General features: G+C 51.8%; 1 protein-coding gene across 1 annotated transcript; it reads right to left on the reverse strand.

Annotated features, from left to right (window-relative positions):
* Positions 1-72: 72 nt before the first annotated feature.
* Col9a3 (collagen type IX alpha 3 chain) lies at positions 73-24,227 on the reverse strand. The gene is made up of 32 exons (XM_048441305.3): positions 24,107-24,227; positions 23,498-23,566; positions 22,384-22,419; positions 21,777-21,848; positions 20,997-21,050; positions 19,936-19,971; positions 19,692-19,715; positions 19,409-19,462; positions 18,581-18,634; positions 18,365-18,406; positions 17,333-17,389; positions 16,854-16,907; positions 16,086-16,139; positions 15,750-15,803; positions 15,471-15,524; positions 14,991-15,044; positions 14,230-14,283; positions 12,934-12,987; positions 12,770-12,823; positions 12,252-12,296; positions 12,098-12,151; positions 11,676-11,729; positions 11,107-11,160; positions 10,927-10,998; positions 9,108-9,143; positions 8,480-8,524; positions 7,350-7,382; positions 7,015-7,161; positions 6,801-6,855; positions 6,216-6,398; positions 2,045-2,122; positions 73-687 (listed from the first exon to the last, which is right to left on the reverse strand). The coding sequence occupies exons 1-32, from the start codon at positions 24,170-24,172 to the stop codon at positions 497-499; spliced, it is 2,043 nt and encodes a 680-aa protein (XP_048297262.2). The 5' UTR covers positions 24,173-24,227; the 3' UTR covers positions 73-496.
* Between the last annotated feature and the right edge of the window lie 1,135 nt (positions 24,228-25,362).

Consider the following 25,362-nt stretch of genomic DNA (forward strand, 5'->3'; position numbering starts at 1 on the left):
AGTGTAGTTCCTTCAATAAATACTGGGAGTCAGAGATACTCAGTTTGCAATAGAAGACAGGTGAAACAGACATCGAGTTCCTCACCTTCATCACTGTAGCCAGTGCTGATCTGAAGGTTAGTAGGTTGCTTTATTGGTACTCTGTCATACGCTTTGTATAAATGTTATGTAAACAAGTCTCTTGAGTGTTTTTATCTCATGGAATTGTACAAAAAACAAAACAAAAAACCTCTTAGGTACACCATCCCTTCCAGATGCTTGGTTTAAAGTCTCCACTAGGGTCTGTGCCTGAGGTATGCTGTCACAGATGAATGGGCTGCCATTAATCCTGCAGATGGGACAGCGACAGTGGTGCCAGTAGATGCTCTTGGGGGTCCAGGCAGCAGGCCGGGAAGGACTAGCTGACTGTAGCTAGCCATACTGTCCATTTCTAGTAACCACATGACTGATACCTGCTGCCTGCTGGAGTGCGTTATCAGTCAGTTCCTAAAGTTGTTTATGAGCTCCGAGGACCTGACTTTTCCCCACCCCCTCCTAACACAGCTCCTTGGCAGGCTGAGGTGTCACAGATCCCTGGGGTTCCCTGAGCACCAACAGTTCCAGGAAGGCCAGGATCACCAGGAAGGCCAGGCTCACCATGAGCACCATCTTGACCATCTTTGCTGATGCCAGGCACACCTTGAGGCCCTAGAAACCAGGAGAGTGCAGTTAGAGGCCATGAGAACTCCAAAGCAGCAGCCACTTACAATCTACTTTAAAGATTCTCTACTGGCTTACTTCTGAACCCTTCAAAAGGTCAGAGATGGGATACTTGGGCACAGTCTGGAAGAACAGAGGCAAGGACTGGGCAGGATGTGGGCAGATACAGCCAAGGCCAGGCTAGCCACAGATAATCTCATGTCCTGAAGACACGGTGCACTTGGTCTCAGAAGGGCTTGTAGGGTGTATGTCAAAAACATATTTGGGAGGCTGGAGAGATGGCTCAGAGGTTAAGAACATTGACTGTTCTTCCGGAAGTTCTGAGTTCAATTCCCAGCACTCACATGGTGGCTCACAACAGTCTATAACTATAGTCTCATGAAATTTGATGCCTTTTTTTCTGTTGTGAAGATATACATGCAGACAAAAACACCTCCATACATAAAATAAATCTTAAAAAGAAAAAAGAACATATTTGGGGTTGGCAGGCAGCCTGGGAGGAAGTTGGGGAGCTTTAACTAGGGGTGGTAGATCATAGCCATTTCCAACATGATATGACCTAAGTGTGAGGGCACAGCTGGGAGTGGCAGCTGAGAACTAATACGTAAGGCCACATAGGTGGAATTGTAGCCTGAGGTTGCCAACAGGCTAGCCAGGACAGCAATTAAACAGTCAGGGCAGGAGTACCACGAAGAGAAGGGAGGTTATGCCTCAGGGAGGAGGGTAAGGAGCCTTCTGAGGCAGGGAGGGTCACTCAAGCGCAGGTCTGGTAGAGGAACCCAGAGTGGAATTCCTCAGGGGGCCTGTAGATGGATGAATTCATCCTGCTACCTCAGCCTCCTCCACGCTGAGACCACAAATGTATGCCACCACACCTAGCCCCCAGCATTCAGTTTTTTACATTAAGACACTGAAGCATGACAGTCAGGATGACTCAGCAGGTAGAAGTATTTGCCTATAAGCTGGTAACTTGAAATTAATGTCCAGAACCCATGAACAGACTCCACAAAGTTGTTCCCTGGTATCCACGTGTGTGTTGTAGCACGCGTGCATGCATGCATATATGTGCACACAGATACACACAGGCACGTGCACTCACACAAAGTAAGAAAAATCAGTGTATATGTGGTCAATTAAGAGATAGTTTTCTGGACTAGACGTATATTTGGTAAGATAGAAGTTAACCAAACCTACTTAGATACAGAAAAATTAGTGATCATTGATTATTCATTATTTCTAAATACTAAGATTATAAAAGCAGTCGCTAACCAGGTCCTTAATGCTTTGCCTTTGAAAAATATTTCTAGTCCTCCCCCAGAAGAATGGTGCAATGACAGCGGCCTACCTTGGGGCCCCTGGTCCCCAGCAGGCCCATCCAGCCCTGTGCCTGTTGAACCCTTGTCTCCTCTGTCACCCTGGCTTCCTGCAGTGGGGAAAAGACACAGGCATGTTAGAATAGCTACCCATCCACAGTGATGGCCTTTTCCACCGTGTTTCCACAGAGCTCGCTGCTTTTAAGTAAGTTCTTCCTGAAGTGAGGCTGTTCACCAAGGTGCAGCTTAGGGGAAGTCTGACCAGAGAAGCACATCTACATCCTCACCCAGCACATCAACTGACACCAACCTTACCTCCAAATCACTAGTGGAATTTAGTTTTGTTTGAAATATATATGCCTCTGAAACGTTTGTGTTATTTGGTGTTCATGTTTTCAGAATCAGTTTTGGTCCACAGTTTATCAACAGATGTTTTGTTTTTATTTTATTTTAATTGAAATAAGGTTTTAGCCTGTGATTCAGGTCTGAAACTCACTGTGCAGCCCATGCTGGCTTCCAACTCACAGTGATCCTCCTGCCTCAGGGCTGGGATCACATCTGGTATTCAGGTGTTTTAAAAATATCACCTAAGTCGGGCGGTGGTGGTGCACGCCTTTAATCCTGGCACTCAGGAGGCAGAGGCAGGCAGATCTCTGTGAGTTCGAGGCCAGCCTGGTCTACAAGAACTAGTTCCAGGACAGGTTCCAAAGCTACACAGAAACCTTGTCTCAAAAAAAAAAAATCACCTAAGTGTTCCTCAAATCTTTCATCTCTTGTTTTGGTCTGGTCATGGTCACACAGGACTGGGGCAACAGTGCCATAGTAAACCACTTACCCAGCATGCCCAGGGCCCTACATTAGCACCTCAGGAACAACAAAAGGCAAACAGCCTCCAGTGACACAGATACAGCAACACTGGTTTTCTTGCTTGATTCTAGGACCAGACAGCCATGCAGGTGAGATTATGGTGCAGGTTTAAAGCTATGGCTGCTTGCTGAACTATTTTATACTACAGCAGTTGGAGTGGTGCTGTGGTCTGCAGTCGCTAGTGACCTGGAAGGGCTTTAATGCCTTGGGACACCCACTGGTTCCATATGGTGAACCTCAACAGAGGACTCAGCAGTGTTTTCAGGGAGGGAAGAACAGGTCTGAGCTTGGTGTCTGTGAGGGCCTAATCAGGTATGTACATTCTCTACAGTGGGCTCATGGATCTAATGCACACTCAGGATTAAAGGTGCCCAGTGCCTTACACAGAGTGGGCAGTGTGACATGTTCACTTTCAAATAGAAAACAGGTTTGTGTGGCCATCCAGCAGGCTTCCTAGGACCTTTGTGTCTCAGTCATGGCCTTTAATGTCCAACTGTTTTACTCAGATCATCTATACAGGCACATAATACTCTAAATTATTTTTGGTCGAGAAGGAACTCAGATCCCTGTTTGGAGGAAATCCTATATGCTTTTAAAGATGGCAGTCACATGACACCAGATGGCACAGACTGCCTGAGAAGGCCACACTCTGGAGACATGACCAAGAAAACAGTCATTTGAAGGTTGCTTTGGTACAGACACTGCACTGAGACAAGATGAATTGTCCATGTTTGCTCTCCAGTGTTAAAATTCCTCAATCTCCAAGAATTTTAAAACAGGTATAAATGATATGCAAATTATACCGAGTCCATCCACCTACCAAAGTTTTAAGTGTAGCTTCGGAGATGACAAGGGACCCAGACTCATTTCCCATACAGATTATTTTCTTAAACTTCTTTTGGGGTCCATCAAAATCCCAGCAAAATTCTTCAAAGATCTTGAAAGAACAGTACTTAACTTCATTTGGAAAAGCAAAAAACCCAGGATAGCCAAAACAATCCTGGGCAATAAAAGAACTTCTGGAGGCATCACAATCCCTGACTTCAAACTCTACTACAGAGCTACAGTACTGAAAACAGCCTGGTACTGGCATAAAAACAGGAGGACCAATGGAACCGAATAGAAGACCCGGATATCAATCCACACATCTTCGAACACCTGATCTTTGATAAAGAAGCATAAAACAGCAAATGGAAAAAAGAAAGCATATTTAACAAGTGGTGCTGGCATAACTAGATAGCAACATGTAGAAAAATTAAAATAGAACCATATCTATCAACCATGCACAAAACTCAAGTCCAAATGGATCAAAGACCTCAACATAAAGCCAGCCACACTTTGTAGAAGAGAAAGTGGGAAGTACACTTGAATGCATTAGCACAGGGAACCACTTCCTAAATAGAGCACCAGCAGCACAGACACTGAGAGAAACAATTAATAAATGGGACCTCCTGAAACTGAAAAGCTTCTGTAAAGCAAAGGATACAGTCAACAAGACAAAACGACAGCCTACAGAATGGGAAAAGATCTTCACTAACCCCACATCAGACAGAGGTCTGATCTCCAAAATATACAAAGAACTCAAGAAATTGGACACCAAAAGATCACATAAGCCAATAAAAAAATGGAGTACAGACCTAAACAGAGAACTCTCAACAGAGGGATCTAAAATGGCTGAAAGACACTTGAGGAAATGTTCAACATCCTTAGTCATCAGAGAAATGCAAATCAAAACAACTCTGAGATTCCATCTTACACCTGTAAGAATGGCCAAGATCAAAAACACTGATGACAACTTATGCTGGAGAGGTTGTGGGGAAAAGGGAACACTTCTGCATTGCTGGTGGGAATGCAAGCCGGTACAACCACTTTGGATGTCAGTGTGGCTATTTCTCAGAAAATTAGGAAACAACCTTCCTCAAGACCCAATAATACCACTTTTGGGTCTATATCCAAAGGATGCTCAATTGTGCCACAAGGACATGTGCTCAACTATGTTCACAGCAGCATTGTTTGTCACAGCCAGAACCTGGAAACCACCTAAATGCCCCTTGACCAAAGAATGGATAAGGAAAATGTGGTACATTTACACAGTGGAGTACTACACAGCAGAAAAAATAACGACAGCTTGAATTTTGCAGGAAAATGGATGGAGGTAGAAAACATTATTTTGAGTGAGGTAACCCAGACGCAGAAAGACAATTATCACATGTACTCACTCATAGGTGGTTTTTAAACATAAAGCAAAGAAAGTCAGCCTACAAACCATAATCCCAGAGAACTTAGACAACAATATAGATGCTAAGAGAGACTTACATAGATCTAATCTACATGGGAAGTAGAAAGTATAAAAAGACAAGATCTGAGTAAATTAGGAGCATGGGGACCTTGGGGGAGGGTTGAAGGGGGAGGGGAGAAGCAGGGAGAGGAGCAGAGAAAAATGCAGAGCTCAATAAATATCAATAAAAAAGAAACTTCTATTGGGAAGCAGGAAGCTATTGACCAATCAGTCAGAATCAGGCTTCAAACTTGTCACCATGGTGATGTGAGGCTTGAGAGGTCTTCATTTTAAAATACACAAATCCCAAAGGGTTTTGGGAAAGGCTGGTGTACATCAGTCAGTTCAGTGTGTCATCACAACCCCCAGTTTGTCTTTGGTGCCCCAACTTTCTTCAAGCAAGATGCCTACAATGTGTGCTAGTAGCTGTGACACCGGTGGACAAGCCGTGAGGACTGACCTGTCTCTTCCTTTCAAAGGGTTCCTGATTCATATCATCTTAAAGACAGTTTGAATGAGTTGTTTTTTTTTTAACTTTTGCAACTGACATTGTTATGTCCTGCCAGGCTTCATTAAAGTCTGAACTCGTGAGTGAAAACGGATTCCTATCATTTATTGCTCACATCCCCAACACATTTTGTCCTGGTGGTATTTGAGAAAAATATCACATTCCAGATTACTGTGCTTCCCACAGAATAGTAAGAAATTAGCTGTGGTGGCCTCAAAAGCACAAAGGCCCAGCCCTCTCAGAGTCTCCCTGAATGAGTCCTGGTGTCTTCATAGCATTTCTAGGTGAGCCATGTAGACAGTAGAACTGGGGAACACTAGGCCTGCCTAAATGTGTGTTGCTCTCAGGTCTCATGACCATGAGGCCAATCAGGGGCAGAAATGGCAGTCTCTTATTCAGGTGACAGTGGACCTGAATGTTCCTTGAGTCCTCTCCTCCCTGGACCCCAGGAGGAAGACATCACAGCATGGGAGGGCAGGGCTGTTCAGTGCTGTAGGAAGCTGGGGTTTCCTCAAGTGACTGAGGCAGGGCCATGTCTTGCTCTACTTACCTCTAGGTCCAGGATCTCCCAGCTCCCCAGTGGGACCACGGTATCCAGGGGGACCCCGAGCACCAGGGTGGCCAATGGATCCTGGAGGGCCTGGGGGTCCTGGGGGTCCGGCTGGACCAGGCCTGCCCATGGAGCCTGGTGCTAATGGCTTCCTCAGGTGTGCAGCCAACTGTGCGATTTGCTCTTTTGGAAAACAGAGTGCCCAGTAAGTACTTCAGAGAGGATTATCAAAATATCTTCATGAGAGTCCCCCTTCTCTTGGAACACCTCACATGCTGGGATGAGAAGTTCAAAGCCATTCAGGGAAGGAAGCGTACCTCCCAGCTAAAATGCACAATGGTTTATTTCTTCCTTGGAATTGTTTTTTGGTTCTTGCTTTTTAAGACAGGGTTTCTCTGTATTCCCCTGTCTGTCTTGGAACTCTCTTAGACCAGGCTGGCCTTGAGCTCAGAGATCTGCCTGCCTCTGCCTCCCGAGTGCCGGGATTAAAGGTTTGCACCCCCCACTAGTTAGTTGGGGCTTTTCTGAGCACCCTAGGTTGTGTTAAGCCCTGGGAAGAAGGTGGAGGAAGCGCAGGAGACTCACCGCTGATCATCCCCCCACAGAGCTCCCTGATGTGTTGTTCACTGGCTTCCTTGCCCTGAAATTCACCCAGGTTTATCAGCAGGTGGAGCAGTGCACGAGTAGCCCTGACATACCCAACACCTCACCCCAAATAACTGACAGCTCACAAAAAACATGATCTAAACCCAGCACAAGTCCAACATCCACAACACAAGAGAAAGGAAAAGCCACAAACCGGAACTCCGGGCTTTCCTGTGATGCCTGGGACACCCTGCAGGCCTTGGAGGCCCAGTGGACCTGGGGGACCAGGTACGCCCTGGACTCCACTGGTGCCATTGGGGCCCTGGATACCTTTGGGGCCCAGTTCCCCTCGGCTGCCAGACTGCAGAAAAACAAGAGAAAAAGGGGTCAGAGTGAGTGAGCCCTCCTGGGGAAGGCCTGAAGCTCAAGAGTGAGTGGCCACCAGATCTCAGATGTAGGCAGTACCTTACATGCAACTACCCACCCAGAGGTGGATGGAAGCCTGTGGGCTCCTTGGATTCGTTATTGAAGTATCTGCCAGGTACTCACCTCTCCTTTTTGTCCAACGGGGCCACTGGGACCCTGTAAAGAGGAAGTAAGTGTGTGCTTTAACTGTGGGGTGTCTGGGAGTGGCTCTAAAAACTGACCTAATCGTGGTCAGCAGAGGACAGCGTTCAAGCTAACACTCAGCCCCCCCCCCCATGAACACACTGGCACTATGTCCCCCTCACCGACCGATGCTACTTTAACACCTCCCCCCTGACATGTGATTTAGTGGCCGCATGGTACCTGCTCTGAGTCTGGCTTGTTTCCTCCATCTCTTTACTACAGTCTTAAAATGCTAAGCGGACATCTCCTCCCTGGGACTCTGGGCCTTTCCCTAGCTGGGGCCTCAGAAACTACTGCCCCCACTGTGTAAGTGGACTGTGAGCTGACTGTCCACAGCTGAAGCAGGGAAGGACCGAGGGTGAGGTCCCCACCTGGCTCACCATTGTGGTAACTGGCACCACGCAGGCACCATGCAGAGGTTTCTAGCTGGCAGGGCTCTGCGTACCACTCCATCAGTTTAAGAGTGATCAGGTGGGGCTGATTCTAAGGCTCTGTCAAGAATTTGCCAAAATAAAGTACAATCAACTGGGATTATTTGCAAAAGGCGTAAGAGGTTCACAGTGGCCAGTGGTTGCTACCTGAAGGCAGGATCCCTGGAGCTAGGCTTTCTGTGTGTCACTTGGACCACAAGGAAAGACATCACTTCAGAGCTGAAATCCCTGACCACCTTGGAGCCAGAAAGGCCTTTCCATTTAAATTCCAAGGTAGTTCTATTCCTGGTGCCTCCGAGAGAGCTGTGAGTGACTCGGTCAAAGCTACATTATAATAGGTCCAAGTTCCAGCTCTTAAAGTGGGGTTTTCTCACTTAGACTTTAGCAGTGGTTGATTCAGACAAGGGTGACTTTCCTAGGCAGAATGTAACAAGGTCCCTGGAGAGTCCTGACCTCAGCAGGGAATCGCTCTGCCTGTGCCTGGACCCCTCTCTCCCCCCACATATACTCTAATGGGATGGCAAGGCCTGGGCTATTCGGACCTTATCTGCCCTCCTCAGGTACCTCATCCACAGGACAGTTCTCACCAAAACTGATAGGTGGCTCTCAGGTGGCAGTAAGGGGTTCAGACATACTCACCAGCTCTCCCTTGTCCCCTGGAAGGCCATCAGAACCTGCAATGCCCTGAGGATGACACACTAAAGTTACCATTGGCTCCTCCCACCTGAAGCCACTGATCCAAGACTGAGGCCAGAGTCCATGCCAGGATCCTGTAGTTGAAGGAGCTCCCAAAAGCAACAAAGAGAGGCTTTCCTGCTAGGTAGCACCTCCAGGGTATTGTAAGGAGAAGCCCTGGATCACCCAGAGAAGAGGAAGCAGTTGCTGCAAGGATGGATTACAGTAGCCACCACAGCCCCCTCTCTGAGCTGTTTCAGGGAGGAAAAGGGCTTCAGAGAAAAGCCACACAGCTCTAACCTGCTTTTGCAACACAGGTCTTAGAGCCCAGACTTCACTTCTCTTCACCCCTTTTAAAAAGTCAGTTTCCCTAATCAGAGGTAGTTCCCCCCCCCCCAGGGCTCTATAGTGATCATCTAGACAACTACTTGTACCCAGTAAAGCAGCTGACTCTGTCCCTTCTGATGCCCCGGGCTGTGCTAAGCAGGGATGGAGAGGAAAAGAACCCAAGGAACATCTCAAGGGTTTGGAAAGTAAATCCACAGCCAGATGGCTTAGAGCTGACCTGACCATGCATAGGACTTGTGCTCACCTGGTCTCCTTTAGGGCCTGTGGCACCTCCTGGACCCTGGGCAGAGAGAAGGTTCTAGATTAGAGGAATCCTGGGGATCCCCACAGGTTGTCACTGCCCTGCAGAGCAGAGGCATAAAAATTTCTTCTAAGGCAGGGGGCTCAGAACCAGACCCCAGCCCCAGGTGCCAAGCCCAAGTCCACAGGTAGCAGCAGCACACAGACCTCCAGGCCCCACAGGTCCTTCAAGGGCCAGTTTTCTCAGGACAGCAGCTGCCTGTCACTCCCAGTAGACAGTGAATCCTTTAAATCAGCTATTAATGTCTGTGACTTGTATAGGTATTCTCTCTCTCTCTCTCTCTCACACACACACACACACACACACAGTTATTTGCTATGAAGGTAGAGTATGTGCTTAGTGGGCAAAAGGCATGAGGCTTCCTCAAGATCTAAAGGTAAAGGCTGGAACAATGGCTCAGCTGTTAAGAGCACTGGCTGCTCTTGCAGGAAACCTGGGTTTAGTCCCCAGAACCACATCGGGTAGCTCTGTAGCATGGAAGTTTCTGTCCTGCTTGGTCCCGTAGCCGTTCACTCCCAAAGAAACGCACAGAGGCTTATATTAATTATAAACTGTTTGGCCTACTAGCTCAGGCTTATTGTTAACTAGCTCTTACAACTTAAATTAACCCACAATTCTTGTCTCTGTTTAGACACGTGGCTTGGTACCTTTTCTCAGTGCAACATTCTCATCTTGCTTCCTCTGAGTCTGGCTGGTGACTGACTCTACTTTTCTTGGTCTGGTTGCCCCATCTACACTTCCTGCCTGGTGACTGGCCAATCAGTGTTTTATTAAAATAATAAGAGGGATAAATCTTTACAGTGTTCAAAGCATCATCCCACAGCACAGCTCCAGACTCAGATGCCCACTTCTGATTTCCTTGGGCTCCTGCACTCACACAACACACATATAGACATGTGGGCAAACACCCATACACATAAAATAAAAATAAATCTCTTTTAAAAAGAGAATTCAGACATGAAAGGTAAGAGCTATCCAAGGAAGAGAGCATCAGAAAGATGCACCCCCAGCCTCCCAGAACTGGGCAGGCACCAGCACTGCTATCACCTAGCATTAGCTTAGGGTCCTTGGAGTTGCTGGCAAGTTCCCTAAGCCCTGGAATTTCCTGCCTGGAGGTTAATAAAGCACCTCTTGTGTCTGCTGTGTGGTGGTGGTTTCTGTGACTCCCTGTGTCTGTAGGGGTGCCCGGGAATCTCTGATGCCTGAATATATATGTACTCAGAGTGCTTGGCTCTGCCCAGTAGGGACCAAGAAAGCAATCACATAGCTCCTAAGGACTTGGTGTATGGCCTAGGCCCCAGCCCAGACTCCTAACCTCTTCCCAGGAGGTCCCAGGTCTTGCCTACTAGACAATGAGAACCTGAGTAAGCCACAACTCCCCTGGGCCCTGACCCTGTAGAATACTGAGGTTACTCACTGGCTGCCTTTAGAACCAGCAGCAAAGAGTCTTGGAAAGTTACATGTTTGAAACACTGGGGTCATTCAGGTCTCCACTCACACCCAACAGACAGCCTGGGACCTAGAGTCACAAGTCGCCGCCTCTACCCTTGCCCCAGTTATTAGTTCTTCTAGGCCTGCATGTGGAGCTTGCGACAGAGCGGTGAGTGTTCTAGATCCCCTCTTGCCCAAGAAGAACACCAAAAGAATGAGCAATAAAAGAACTAAGGGCACCTCTTCACAGAGTTGATGGTACTGTCCCTGCCACCCGTGTGGAAGGGGGTAGACTGGTTAGAGCAGGGAGGCACAAGACAAAGACACTTACCCGGTCACCCACATCTCCCCGTAGGCCTTGAGGACCTGGAAGGCCAGGGTCTCCTACGTTGCCCTTCTGGCCCTGTGGATTGGATAACATCCCAGCTAGTCAGCACCTGTTAGAACCCAGTCAGGATCCCGCCTCTGCCCAGTCAACCAGGGCTCAAACCCTTTCTCCAGCTTTACCCACCTGGAAGCCACGGACGCCAGGGGCCCCAGGAGGACCTTGTGGACCAAGGGCTCCCTAAAAGATCAAGTATAAATGGATATTGTGAGGACCATGGAGGTCCCAGCAGCCTTTGTGGCCCTGAAAACCAAGCTATGCCTCCCTAGGGTGTTGTGTGGACATGTCACTGAGTTACGAGGTTTGAAGGCACAAGCACAGCCACCTTCTGGGACAATTAAGTGTGGGCAGCAGATCTCAGGGCTTATATACAGTCTCTACCCAAACTGTCAGGCTGGCTCAGTGTCGGGTACCAATGCCCAGTGCCTTCCACAGGGCCCGAGAGAAGGTTGAGTCCACAGGTTATAGTACAAGGCTTGGGAATTTCCATTTAAACTTGCCAGGGTCTCAACTGCACTGTGGCTTGAAGAATCTGAGGCTAAGGTAGTCCAGCAATGCACCATTATTCCAAAGGGTGAGGGGGTAAGATTACCCCATCTCCTACTGTTCTCAGCTTTCATGGCCTTGGTTATTTATATATCCAAAATGCTACCCTTCTTGCCCATAAACTACGTCTCTCTGTGCCCGTCACTCACCACTGAGCCCCTGTGACCAGCCTCACCACGCTCCCCCGGAACACCAACATCTCCCTGCCAGGAAAGAAAAGGTTAGGGCAGAATCCTTTGACATGTGTGAGAAGAGACAAGATCCCTGTGTCCACATGAAGAGAGGAGCAGAGTCCCCAGGTACATATAGAAAACTGGCAGAGTTCCTGTGTACACGTGGAAGGAAGGGCAGGTCCCCAGCATGCACAGACAAGGCAGAATCTCCATATACACAGGGGCCCTGTGTACACATGGGGGAAAGAGCAAGGTCCACTGCACAAATGTAGAGGGGCAGGGTTTCACTGTGCACACACCAGAGGGGTAGAGTTCTTGTGTCAACATAGGGAGAGGGAGGGGAGGGGGAGAGGCATGGTCCTCCTATGTACACACAGGGAAGGGCTATGGATACTCACGGGGATACCTGGCTCTCCAGAGGGGCCAGCTTCACCCAGCTCCCCAGCTCTACCCTGTAGAAGTGAGGAGTCAGAGAATGCTATGTCCCCTCTATCCACCCTTGGAGCACTGCCTGTTGTTCCTCCCTTCTCTGGGGAAAAAGCAGCCACTCACCGGTTCTCCCTTCTCGCCTTTGGACCCAGCTCGGCCAGGGAGCCCCTGCAGGACAGAAATCAGGGCCAGGGTCAAGGATCTGAGTCAGGTTCAGGGTTGAAGTCAAGGTAACAGTCTAGGTTAAGGCTGGAGTTTGGATTAGGGATAGGGTCAGAGCCAACACTGCTGAGCCCAGGGAGGGCATGCGTGCAGAGAATGTCTACAGTGCAGCTGCACAGTGTGCACATGGGCAGTGTGCACAGGCCAGACAAAGTGCTCCAAAGAGTAAGGTTGACCCACTGTGGGACCCTCACAGCCGCCTCAGTCTGATGCAGAGCCCCTGCCAGCATTCCCAAGCAGGGTCCACAAGGCTGGCCCCACGATATCCAGGATGAACACAGGCTCGTTTGCACTTGAGTACAGATAAGCTAAGGTGACCCCTGTCCTCCTGCACCAGCGTTGTGCCCAACAGAGCCATTCCTGGGACACCCACAGGAGCTAATTCCAGAGCAGCTAAGCTACCTAGCTTGGGCACTCACCGGCAGCCCATTGGGGCCCTTCTCTCCTGGGGCACCGTTGCGACCAGCTTCTCCCTGCAACGATAGTGATTGGGGCACGAGAGAAAATGATAATGATGCTGAGGCCTGGGGAAGCTGAACTCCTCTCCCACCTCCTCCCAGCAAACATCCCACCAGGCACCAACCTTCTCGCCATCAATCCCTGGCATGCCATCCTGGCCATCCTTGCCTGGCATGCCCTAAGGACAGATGACAGTGTTAGGCCCTTCAGATAGAACCACCTTGTCCCACGGAGAAACTCCTTCCTTACCCTCTAAACTAAAAATGTCTCTCGAGCCCCCAAGAGTGGCTTTGTTTTCCTGGCTAGGTGGTTATATGTTATCCTCAGAGACCTTGCAAGAGAGTGAGTAGACGGTGTGCCCAGGGCCCTCAACATACCCATCTGTGTTTTCTGGGCCTATTCTACCATCCTTCCTTCTCGGCTGTCAGATAAGCCTGACCCTAGACTACCTCCTTCTGTAGGGTACAGCAGCTGCAGAACTACAGGCTGGAGCAAGAGGAAGACGTGGGCTGTTGTGGGGAGGTGTTTCAGGCTGCCGGGAGCTGCAAGGTGCTGCTGTAGGTTTCTGGGAGCTGTTGGGGCTACTGGAAATGTTGGGGGGGTCTTCTGGGGAGGTTACGGGTTTCTGGGGCTGCTAGAGTAGGGATGTGGGAGTCCCCTCCCCTCTGTGTGCTGTGATTACCATTAATGAATAGAGAAACTGCCTGGCCTGTTGATAGGGCAGAACTTAGGTAGGCAGGGAAGACAGAACTGAATGCTGGGAGAAACAAGAGCGGCGTCAGGGAGAAGTCATGGATCCGCTGCCGGAGATAGGCGTGTTGAAACTGTTGGTAGGCCATGGCCTCGTGGTGATAGGAGATAGGCGTGTTGAAACTGTGTTGGTAGGCCATGGCCTCGTGGTGATATACAGATTAATAGAAATGGGTTACACTAAGATGTAAGAGTTAGCCAATAAGAAGCTAGCGCTAATGGGCCAAGCAGTGATTTAATGAATACAGATTCTGTGTGATTATTTCGGGACTGAGCAGCCGGGACAAAGAAGCAGCTCCCTTCTCCTGCAGAGTAGTTGGTGGGTGCTAGAGCTGTTGGGGACTACTAGGTGCTGCTGTGGGTCTCTGGGAGCTTCTGGGGCTGCTGGGAGTGCTGGGGGTTATGGGGCTGCTCGGAATTTCTGAAGCACAGCAGTTTAAATGGCAAGGAGGTCCTGGCAGGTTAGTCTACATACAGTACAGGAACTCCTGAGTGGGGTCCCTGACCCATCGTAGGTCATACCCCTGTGAAGCAAGGCCCTGTGTACGGAAGAGGATCTGAGAGGAGTGGTTACTAATGGCAACATCTCAGCCTAGAGGAGTAGCAACGTGGGGGGCAGTTTATGTGGCCCTGACACCATCCTGATGCCATGAATACCTGAGATACTTACTGGTTCTCCACCGGGTCCGGCCACTCCAGGGATTCCTTTGGGACCAGGCCTGCCCTAAAGAAAACGTGGGGTAGAAACAGCTGAAGTTGGGAGGAATATCCCATCCTGACTCACTATGTCCCCAGAAGCTCAGCCACACGTGCCAGCTTTCAGGACATCAGCTAGACTATGCTTCCACTGGAGAGTGCCATGGCTCATCCCAGTCACTGTAGAGAGGCTCCATTACCAGGGCTCCTGGAGGCAAGTGACACCCTTAGAATTTGGGGGTCTTGGGTGGGGAAGAAGAAGTTTGGAGGCTTCCAGAGGCCAATGTGTGCTGACAGCCACTTCTATTCAGGAGAAGCCTGGGTCTCTCCATAGCTCCTATTCACACCTCACTACAGAGTCTCCACCTGTGGCTGAGCAGTCTGAGATTAGTGAAGTGGAGGGAGGAAGCTACCTGCCTAGCTCCTAGGCTGGACTAGAGCCAGGATCTGAGTCCAGTGGCCCATGCCCCAGCCTCTGTCCAGAGCTTCTCACTGCTGGCTGCTCTGGAGTCTCCCATATGGGCTTTGGGTGTTTGCAGGGGGCAGGGAGAGGGCTGGGACCCTTCAGGTCCACGTTTCTAGCATTACACCCCTTTTCAGAAGAGGGTATAGCATGAAGAGCCCCCATGCTCCTGGCAGGGGCACCCTAAGTGTCCTTCACTCCCAACTCTAGTTAGGAACTAGATCAGACTGTTTCACAAACAGGTCCAGAGAACCGAGCTCCTTCTCACTTACCAGGTCACCTTTAGGGCCTCGGAACCCTTCTGGACCCCGTTCACCTCTGTCACCCTAAAAAAATAACAAGGGGGTAGGGCCAGTGTTAGCAACACAGAGAAGGCTAGGAAGCTGTAAATAGCGGCTGAGGCCCCTTCCAGGTTTTGCCTGGTCAGAGGCTGCCTGCTGCTGCTGAAGGTCACATGGGACAGTGACACACCCCCATCCCCAGGTCACAGGCAGCTGATAAAGGAGGCAGATCTCCCACGAAGGTCAGATGCCCCATGCTCCAACTGTGCTGGCACTCAGGCACGCCACATGCTACTTCTCACGTGTCCTGGACCTCACAGATATACCCACCCCTTGGTATGTTCTGGATGCCCCATGTATCTACGGACAGCTCATCCTGGAATGGGGCTAGGGGAAACCCAGTGGTGGGGTTGAGGGTCAAATGGTCTGGGCTGGTGTGAGGTCAACCTTCAAGCCCAGACAGATACATACCACTTTCCCAGGTGCTCCCGGGGTCCCAGGGGGGCCCCGGAACCCAATGGGACCCTGTAGAGGAGAGAAGGCATTTGAAGTCCTTCCACAGAAACATACACCCAGAGGGAAGCTCCAGCCCAGCCTCAAGTTGCTAGCCAGGAAGAGCCTGAAATTCTGGCAGTTAGGCTCTTTCCTCTTGAGTCCTAGTAGAGTTGGGATAGAGACAATCCCAGCCACTCAACTACCAGGACTGACCTCAGCTGACCCACAGCCCTCCATGGAGCCAGCAGCACTTACCCGGTCCCCAGGTGGCCCAAGTGGCCCTGGAAGTCCTTGTAATCCTCTTGGGCCCTGAGAGAACAGAACCAGAGCTACAGGGGCCAGATGGTACACCTACCTGAACAACCCCACCACTGGCCTGGCCTCTGAGTCCCCCAAGGCCTTGGCGTCTTCCTTAGAAGTGTCTGACTTCAACTGAAGCCCCTGGAGGGAGCAACACTAGCCTTGGGGTCAGCCTGGATGGTCCCTCTCTCAAGAGCTGGTTTATGGTCCCAGGAGTCTGAACTAACTTCCCTTGGAGACCATCAGAGGGCTTCCACCGCACCACCCTGATTCCCCCCCCCCCAGCCTCACCTGTAACCCCACGGTGCCTGGGATGCCAGGAGGCCCAGGGGGGCCTGGATTACCCTACAACAGAGAAAACAGTAGTCAGCTAGTTCACCCTAGTTCTTCTAGCATCTTTGATTTTCCGCTGGTCTCCTCCCATGAGTCTGAGCCATGACTCATGAAGGAGGGGTACCACTCCTCCTTCACAGCTGAGCCACAGAGGTTGAGTGAAGTAGGGGATACTTGCTTACAGCTGGAAATAGGCCACATAAATCATGGTGACCTCAGCACCCCCTGGGAAGGACTAGGGGTCTGTGTTCAAGCAAAGCCCCCAGACCTCCTTAGGCACCTCCCTCCTGGTTAAGTGGGGGAGTGCCCACTGCAGACCCAGCAGTCTGCCCACTGCACACTAGTCAACCACTCTTGTCACCAGAAGAGCATCCCAGGCCTCTTCCCAGCATGCAGTAAGAACAGGCAGGAGCCTTCTAGGACAGTGGCTGCTGTGTCAGAGTAGCAGAAGCTCCTATAAACACTTTAGGCCCAGAGCCAAGTGCCCTCAGGGACTCTCAGCACACCAGGAGTTTCTACGTGAGGTCAGATAGGGAAGGACTTGTTCCAGGCCACCCAGTTCTGACGAGTCAGGCCCCACCAAGGAAATACCAGCAGCAGGTTCCTTCCCAAAGGTTTCAACACCTTCCCCTGTGATTTTCAGGACCACAAGCCACCAACTTCCCTCCTCTTTCTCCTTATGGCTGCCACTTCTAGGTCAGTAAACCTATGTGGACAGCATCTTACCTTCTCACCGTCTTTGCCAACTTCTCCTTGCTCCCCTTTGTAGCCAGTAGGCCCCTGAAAACAAGAATAGAAGTCACTGTCCCTAGACGCATGGATGCCCACAATCTGCCTATGCAGAACCAAGGACTATACAGCCAGTCAGGCATGACATTCAGAATCCAAGGCCAGAACCAGACAGGGAAACTGAGGTCCGGGAGGGTTTGTGACTATGCTCCAAGGACCCCCCAAGGAGCAGGGTTAGGATTAGCACTGGCTCATCTCTCTCTTTGCCTCTTCCGACCTCTCAGACCAGGCCTAGCCAGCCATCTTCCAGTGTGTCATTTGGGTAGAGAAGACAGAATGAACTGATGAATATATTCCCCCCACAACAAGGCTGAGTGTAGGCTCAGACTTCCTAAAACCCCAAACTCCACAGCATGAGGAGACCCAGTGGCCTCTGTCAGTGAAGAAGTGTGCTCAGCCTACAGCTTCCCACTCACCTTGAACCCTGGCATTCCTGGGGGTCCAGGAGGGCCTGGAGGGCAGATGGCAGGACACTGTTGAAAAACAGAAGGGTTAGACCCAAGACAACTGGGGCAGGATACCAGTGGCAGGGGGCGGGGGAACTGAAAAGGACCATTTCACCAGTGAAGGGGACCGTGGACAAGCCTCAACAGGGCCCCATTCAGTGCTGGGCATGAGGTGTGGTAACTGTGGAGGGCTGGATTGCAGCCAGTCACTCTCCCTCACTCCCTACAGACAGACTCTCAGATTCAAAGCAACTATTTACATCTGGCTGGGGCTCCACAAAGGGGCCTTCATGTGACCAGGCACCTGGTGGCTGTTAGGAGGGATGCTGTGTGAACCCCACCAGTAGTACCACCACTCTGGTTTGACAGCACATCCCGCGCCAGACACCGAGACACTGTTGGAGGTTTCTAGCTCACTTCGTGCTGAACTGGCCAGGTCAAGCCTGGGTATATAGTGGTACTGACTTCCAACTACCAGCCCATCCCAGAGGCTCAACACTGTCCTCATCTGGAAGAACCCTCCTTTTCCCTTCTAGGGGATGCTGAGTAAGGGCGAGGAACAGAGGGCAGATGACCATCAGGGTTAAATGAAACTGCATCCGGTTGGGGATGAAACCAGACACAAACCACCTCCTAGGAACTAAACGCCCTGCAGCAGACGAAAGCTGTTAGCTCTCCAGGGCAGTGGCTACTTACCACCCGGAGCTGAGAGGAGCTGAGAGGTGGCTCTGCAGGACCAGAGCTGCCACCTGATGGAACTGTATTGACTAGGTGTCACCTCCCCGTGACCACACAGGTGTAGATGGTCAGCAGAGAAGAAGAGGCCAGGCTTGTGCCTGGAGCCATCTGCAGAGAGTCCCCAGGGAGCTCTCTCTGGGGCCTTACTGATAGGGAGGGAAGCAGGTCCCTTTCTGGGTAGGAAACTGCATTGGAACCCCGCCCCCTTGCAGTGGCCTCCAGCAAGGCTTCCTCACAGCCCCTCATAACCACCACAAAGCTTACCTGAAGATCAGTAGCACCTTCAGGGAGGACTCCGGGGTTCCCCTTGAACATACAAAGAACAGCCGGTGTCCATCCACCCCCCACCCACTCTGTCCCCCCAGGAGTCGGGATGATGCACTGCTGACCCCGCTGCAGAGTAGCTGACAACAGAAACCATCTGTCCTTGGGGCAAGGTGACCTTGAGTGCTGTACAGCCCACCCCTCCTCGGTACTTACAGGAGGTCCAGGAGGTCCTGGGGGACCAGGCAGGCCTGGGAGTCCAGAGGGTCCCTGCAGAGGATTCATGGCTCAGAGCAGAGCCTGCCCCACTGAGGGCACCAGCTTCACCCAAAGTAGAGGATACTATAGCTCCCCCCTTTTTAAAAAAAGATTTATTTATTTATTTATTATGTATACAACATTCTGCCTGCATATATGCCTGCACGCCAGAAAAGGGCGCTAGATCTCATTACAGATGGTTGTGAGCCACCATATGGTTGCTGGGAATTGAGCTCAGGACCTCTGGAAGAGCAGCCAGTGCTCTTAACCTCTGAGCCATCTCTCCAGCCCCGTCCCCCCACCCCTATTTTTTTTTAAAGATTTTATTTATTTATTATGTATACAGTGTTCTGCCTGCATGTATCCCTGCAGGCCAGAAGAGGGCACCAGATCTCATTACAGATGGTTGCGAGCCACCATATGGTTGCTGGGAATTGAACTCAGGACCTCTGGAAGAGCAGCCAGTGCTCTTAACCATTGAACCAACTCTTCAGCCCAAGCCCCCTTTATCTCCGTGGATGAAGCCTGTGTTGTCTGTCTGTCTGTCTGTCTGTCTGTCTGTCTGTTTGCCACCCTGAGTCATGGGTGCCTCTCTGCCTGAGCTTCAGCCAGTGCTCACCAAGTACAGGATGGGGGTGGGGGTAGGGAAGGTAACAGAGAGGAGAGAGTGTACAGGAAAAACGGAGGGGGCAGGGTGAAGGTAAGTAGGGGTAACAGGAGCCTATGGTTAAGTGTGGGCACTAAAGCTGCATGCATTCATGCAGTGGACAGGGAGCAGTCACTCACCGGGGGACCTCGCAGACCAGCTCCACCTGGGAGGCCACTCACTCCTGCCTCTCCCTGGAGGAGGTAAAGAAGGGGGAGATGGGCAGCCTGTGACCCTGACTGAGGGAATCCCTCCAGGGCTGTATGCCCTTTGAAAGACCAGGACTCCAAGTATGAAGTAGTCAGGTCGTGCCCTAAGAAGACCACTGTGCCGTGATCTGGGATACCCCAAGGTGGGCTTCAGCGAGGGCTGCTCAGGGAACTTAAATTCTTGGGAGGGGTCAAGGGGGCAATGAATACTCACAGGAGGTCCTGGGAGGCCTTTGCCCTGCAAAGCCAAGAATGCACAGGTTGGCCCTGCCACCCCCAAGGCAATTTTGAGGTCTAGAGAGAGGGTGGTACCTGATTTGGGAGAACCACACCCACTAATGGAGAGGCCATAGCCTAGATAAAGCTCTAGGCCTCCAGGCTAGAGCCCAGGGGATGCTGCAAGAGACCCCCAAAGATGCCACCCCACAGTGACCATATACAGAGGGGTTGGTACTCACCCCAAGTCCTGGTGGCCCCGGGGGTCCTAGACTTCCCTGAAGAGGAAAATATGGGTCTGAGTACACAGGCAAGAAACTCTGGCCTCTGTTTGCAAACCCATTTTCCCCTCTCTGGAGCCTAAGCCATAACTCTCACGAGGTGGGGAGCAGGGATGGAAACCTGTATAGAAAGGTTCTGCTGTCCTAGAACCCGGGCGAGAAAAAGCACGGCCAAAAAAGTTGCTAGTAGGTGGGCAGAACCAACCGGAAGGCAAGACACAAAGGGAGGTGTGAGCCAGTTAGGTCCCCGGACTGTCGTCTGGGAAGCTGTACCAACACTAGCTTGCAAAAGCTGCTGAGATCACCAGCTGGGCAGACAGGGTCTAAAATGACTGGTTTGTCAAGAGTGGGGTATACTCTGGTTCTCACATTGCAGTCAAAGTGTCCCCCCAGACAGCCTGGGACCAGCCCACCCCAGCTGAACCGCAGTCGCAGCCCAGGTGGCCACTAACCACTACTTCCATTCAGGTACCCACACATCTGAGTACCCCACGCTAGCTATGGGCACGTGTCCCACCCACACCTCCAGTTCTCTGAGGTGCTCCGTGCCCATGGCTCCCTCTCCTGAGGTGAAGAACTTGTGAACGGATCTGCCCTCAGAAGCAGAAGTGGGAAAAGAGAGCCAGTTTGCTAGTAAATGGGGGGATTCAGTGAAGGCGGTCAGACTCATCAGACTCAGAGGCTGTGCAGTGGCTTCTCTTGTACTGATTCACCCAGGGACCTGGTGTCCGGAGACACTGAGAGGAGGGACATCTGGGGCTCATGCCCCCAACACCACACCAGCTCTCCCTGCCAGGGTCTGAATGCCACGATGACTCTGACCAGGGGCTGTGGGATTGCTGGAGAGGGGGAGCTAGGGACTGTCCACTCGGCATCCTCCCCTGAAGTGGAGTAATGGGATAGGGCCTGGCCAGTGCAGTCAGGGACATCATCCGCAGAGCCTTCATTCTGATGGCCCTTGTGGACCACCTGGGAACCTTACCTCTGGACTGCAGCCACTGGAGAAGAACTCAAACACTTACCCGTTCTCCAGGGGCACCTTTGGGTCCTGGGGGTCCATCCCTCCCAGTCAAACCCTGGAGAGGTAGAGAGGGGGTGGGCTCAAGAAACCACCAATGAGAAGCACATGCCATGCCCAGGAAGAGTGAGCCACAGACACTTTTTTTTCTTTTTCTTTTTGATTTTTCAAGACATGGTTTCTGTGTATCCCTGACTGTCCTGGAACTCACTCTGTAGACCAGGTTGACCTTGAACTCACAGAGATCCACCTGCCTTTGCCTCCGGAGTACTGGATTCTTAACTATGAATCCAGAAGGCAGAGACCACTTTTAGTGGTCCCCAGTGCACACAGTGCACCCAGGGTGCGAGGAGAGCATGGGGCCAGTACTGCTACCAAATCCCAAGATGACAAAACAAATAGACCCAGCAGCCCAGCCCTCAGATCCTGCTTGGCTAGTCTCAGAGCCAGGGCCTTGAGTACACCGCTATCCATCAAGACATCAGGGCGCTTGGAGGAACACCCGTGTGGCCAGAGTGGAGCAGGAAGCCTGACAATGGGCGCTTGTTCTTGGATCAGTAAGCGCTGATGCGACTTCCAGCCACTGGAAGCTGGGTCTGTCCAAGCCAGGAGCTGGCAGCGTCTGGGATGAAGGCCAGGGACCCCTATTGGGAACTACCGCAACTTCTGTCAGGACAAGGTTTCCTGCTTGAATAAGCCCAGCTGCAGAACAGCAAGGAAGACCCTCGGTTGGGCTGTGACAGGGGTGAGGTGAGGTAGGGATGCAGTAGGAGTGTACACTCACATCCACACCAGGCAGTCCTGGCAGTCCGGCCTCTCCTGGCTTCCCCGGCTTCCCTGAGGTCCCTTTGGGCCCCTGGTAGGAGGAAAGGATGGAGTTATGCAGGAAGTACCTGGCTCTAAGCTCTAGCCTCCATCAAGAAAGCCAAATCCTCTCCATGTCGGCTGCTACCCAGCCACGGTGATGGGCTCCTCACCCTGCTGCTCCACTGCACCCTGGAAGGCTGCCCCACTCCCATAGCATCTACTGAATATTCACCGAATGGATTCAGCCTCCCAGCAAAAGACCAGCACAGCCGGTCACCATATAGGAATGCCAGTGGGCTCAGAATCTTCAACCTACACAGGCACAGTGGGGAGACCTATACGGCTGTACTATCTCCTTTCTCTGGTTTTTTTGGACACTGGCACAAAGAAAGCTTCCAGCCAGACCCAGCACAGAGTCCCCTATGCTCCCTTCCCACCCTCTTCCAGGCTCTGCCCTCAGGTCTCTCCTGGGGCAACACAGGCCTATAGCAATGAGGGCAGGGCATCAATGCCCTTCCGTTTTCTGTGTTCATCTCTTCCTTGCAGACTGGAAAAGCCTCTCTTTCCCAACCAGGGACACTTACTGGAGGGCCAGGCAGGCCTGGGGGGCCAGCTTCTCCCTGCAAAAATGAAAAAGACCACATGTAACCCCCGAAAATAGGAAACCCACCTAGAGCTGGGCCATTCTCCAATCCAGTACTGGAAGCTTGGCCCCTGGAGACATTATGGGGGGGCAGGGATCCCCAGACCCTCTCATTTATATCTGGAGGCCTCTCCTCTGCAGGCTAGCAAGGATGGGACGAGCTAGAAATAGGCTCAGCCGCACCGCATTTGAGAATCACTTGGGAACACTCTATAGGGCTCCTCTGCACTGACCTAACAGCTTTAGAGAGAAAGTAGCTGTGGCTAGCTAAGCATCTTGACTCTGTTTGGAGATGGCAGTTCCTCCCCCATTTTCCAGAAAGGTGTCCCAGGAGCCTTATTGCCCGTGGATAAATATCTACTAGGGGGCTGAATCTTTCAACTGAGACTTTATATTTTAAGTAGGAGCCTTAAAGCCTGGATGCTCAGCTACAAAAGAGGGGGTTCAGAGGGTACGGTCCTAGGCAACCCAGGTCCAACATGGTGGGCCAGGAAGGGTGTGAGGGAGCCCATGGTCATTTTGGCTGAGCTAGGTACTGGGACTCTTGGGGATACTGAGAAGAGCTCAGGCCTCGTGCTGAAGCTTCCTATAGCCCTCTATGGCGTCCCTAGGAGAATAACATGAATGACCGGAGGCTGCCCTTCCTGGAGAAGACCCTATGAGAAACTTTCCATGCCAGATGATGGGAGGATGTGGGGTGGACGATTTCAGTTGCCTCCCCAAACTGTCTGGGCCATAACTGGATGATAAGATACCATCTCAGAGCCTAAGCTGGCCCCCAGCCCCATCCAAGACTAGCTCTATTCCCAGTCCCAACAACCCCAGGTCCCCAGAGTACACCCTAGAATATGGGGGCACATGCACCTTAGGGCCAATACTTTTAACCAAGGACTACCCTGCTATCTGTACCCCAGAATCTACCCCAAAGACGAATGAGGTCTTTTCAGCCCACTAGGGGTACCCTGTATCACCCTAGCTCTCAGACGAGGGGCTTGCATTTGTGGTCACAAGGCCATGAGTCTCAGGGCACCTTCCCCTTTCCTCTTCCAACTCACATCGATGCCATCCTTGCCGGGCTTCCCAGGAGGCCCTTGTGGACCAGGGGGGCCTCGAGGTCCCACTTTCTGAAATTAAGGTAAGTTATTAGGTAGCTCTCCTTTCCACCGTGTCAGCCTCCCCCCTCCCCACCCCCCGTCTCATCCTCCCCAGCCCAAGTAATTCTGGGGCCTGTGACAGTGGCCCTTGACCCCCATTCCTGCCCGCTAGAAAATCCTAAAGTTTCCAGAGTCTCCTGGCGCGGAGGTACAGTTTATCCCCGCTTGCGCCAGGAGTGGCTGCGGGTCCGCAGGGAGTCTCCAGGAACAAAGGCAACATTGTTCTGAGCTTGGTGGTAGCGCCGGGCAGCGTCCTGACCCGGTTGGGCGAAGACAGTGGGAGTCCAGGTTCACGGCCGCCTTGTCCTGATGTCCATGGGGCTCAGCTGCATCACTAGAACTCGCTCGCCGGAGCAAGGCGGCGAGGAGGCTGCCATAGATGTCCTCGAAGGTCCGCGGCAGCGGAACTCAGGGTTTGGCCCAGGAGGTTCGAGCTGGCCCAGGTTATGACGTTCGACGTACAGCCCTATCTATCCCCGACCCGGTCGGCACCCGTGGGCTCGCGCTCACCTGCGCGGAGGGGGCCGTCAGAAGCTGCCCCAACAGCAGCAGGGCTAGGACGGGAGCTCCGGTCATGGCTGGCTGGCGGGCGCTCTGAGCGACTGGCGCCAGGCAACAGGGTGGGGAGAGGGGCTGGGGGCGGCGCGAGGCCGTGCGCCCCGCCCTGCCCCGCCCCGCCCGCGAACAAGCCCCCCATTCAACTGGGCCCACCTGGGCCGGCGGGGCGCCACATGGGCTGGAAAGAAATTAAAAAAAATAAAAACCAGAAACATTTTCCGGCCCTCCTCTGAGTTAAAATTATCCTAGGACAGTGCGTTACACACACACACCTTTCAGCGCACAAGAAAGACTCTTTTCTCTTCCACTCCTCTGCCAGATCGTGGCCAGGAAGAAGCGTCACAGTCAAGGACATCTTTTGAGAACTGCGAAGGGTACACCCAAGCTGCTCAAATCCCAAGAGGATCACGGTGGGTAAACCTCCCTCGAGGATGCCTACCACGGCAGACAGCCCAGCTCTTCTGGCTAGCCATCCCCGCCCTCTCTCTTAAGCTTTGATCCAGGCTCTAGTAGGGGTAAGGGTGGACCCGTGCATTTCAGCCACCACTGGAAAGCCTCATAATTAGCTGCACCCTATTCCCCAGTAGGGAGCAAGAAGGTGAAACGGAAGAGGAAAGCGGCGGCCTGAAGATCAAGGCAATCACGGCTGCGGAGAGAAGGACCCAGTGTCAGGGCAGGCCTGGAACCAGGTCTCCACATTAGTGGTCTGTCCTTTAAACTAACCAGATTATTTTACTAAATTATGTATGAGTGTTTTGCCTGCATGTATGGTGTATGCATGTGTGTCATGTGCATGCCTGATGTCCAGAGGTCAGAAGATACAGATGTTTGTGAACCTCCATGTGGATGCAGGGAATGGAACCTGAGTCTCTACAAAAGTAGCGAGTGCTCTTAACTGCTGGGCTTCCCTTCATCTTTCAGACACCTAAATCACCCATGGGGTTTGCCAAAGCTGCAGGATTCCAGCCTACCTGTCCTTTCCAGGAATCTGAATTTCCTGAGTAACACTGCCCTGGGTTTACAGGACATGGCAGAAGTTCCATCTGCAGGCAGGGATCACGTGACAGAAATGAACAAGAACAGAGTGGACAAGGGAGGGAGAGGGATGGGAGAGAGAGAGAGAGAGAGAGAAATGGGGTGGGGGTGGGGGAGAGAAATGGCCCCAACAGGAAGCTGTGGCTTTCACCTGCCAAGTGAGGTAACAGGAG

The sequence above is a fragment of the Myodes glareolus genome, chromosome 10 (genome assembly GCF_982192425.1).
Source record: "Myodes glareolus chromosome 10, mMyoGla1.1, whole genome shotgun sequence".
NCBI lineage: Eukaryota > Metazoa > Chordata > Mammalia > Rodentia > Cricetidae > Myodes > Myodes glareolus.

Bases quoted from the DNA above. Each gene is read 5' to 3' on its own strand.
- Col9a3 (XM_048441305.3), bottom strand. From the start codon at position 24,172: ATGACCGGAGCTCCCGTCCTAGCCCTGCTGCTGTTGGGGCAGCTTCTG. The intron at 19,972-20,996 runs GTAAGTGTTTGA...TTTCCTCTTCAG, and splicing joins AAGGTGCCCCTGGAGAACGG to GGAAGTCTAGGACCCCCGGG. The intron at 12,824-12,933 runs GTTGGTGCCTGG...CTATCGTTGCAG, and splicing joins CAGGGATTGATGGCGAGAAG to GGAGAAGCTGGTCGCAACGG.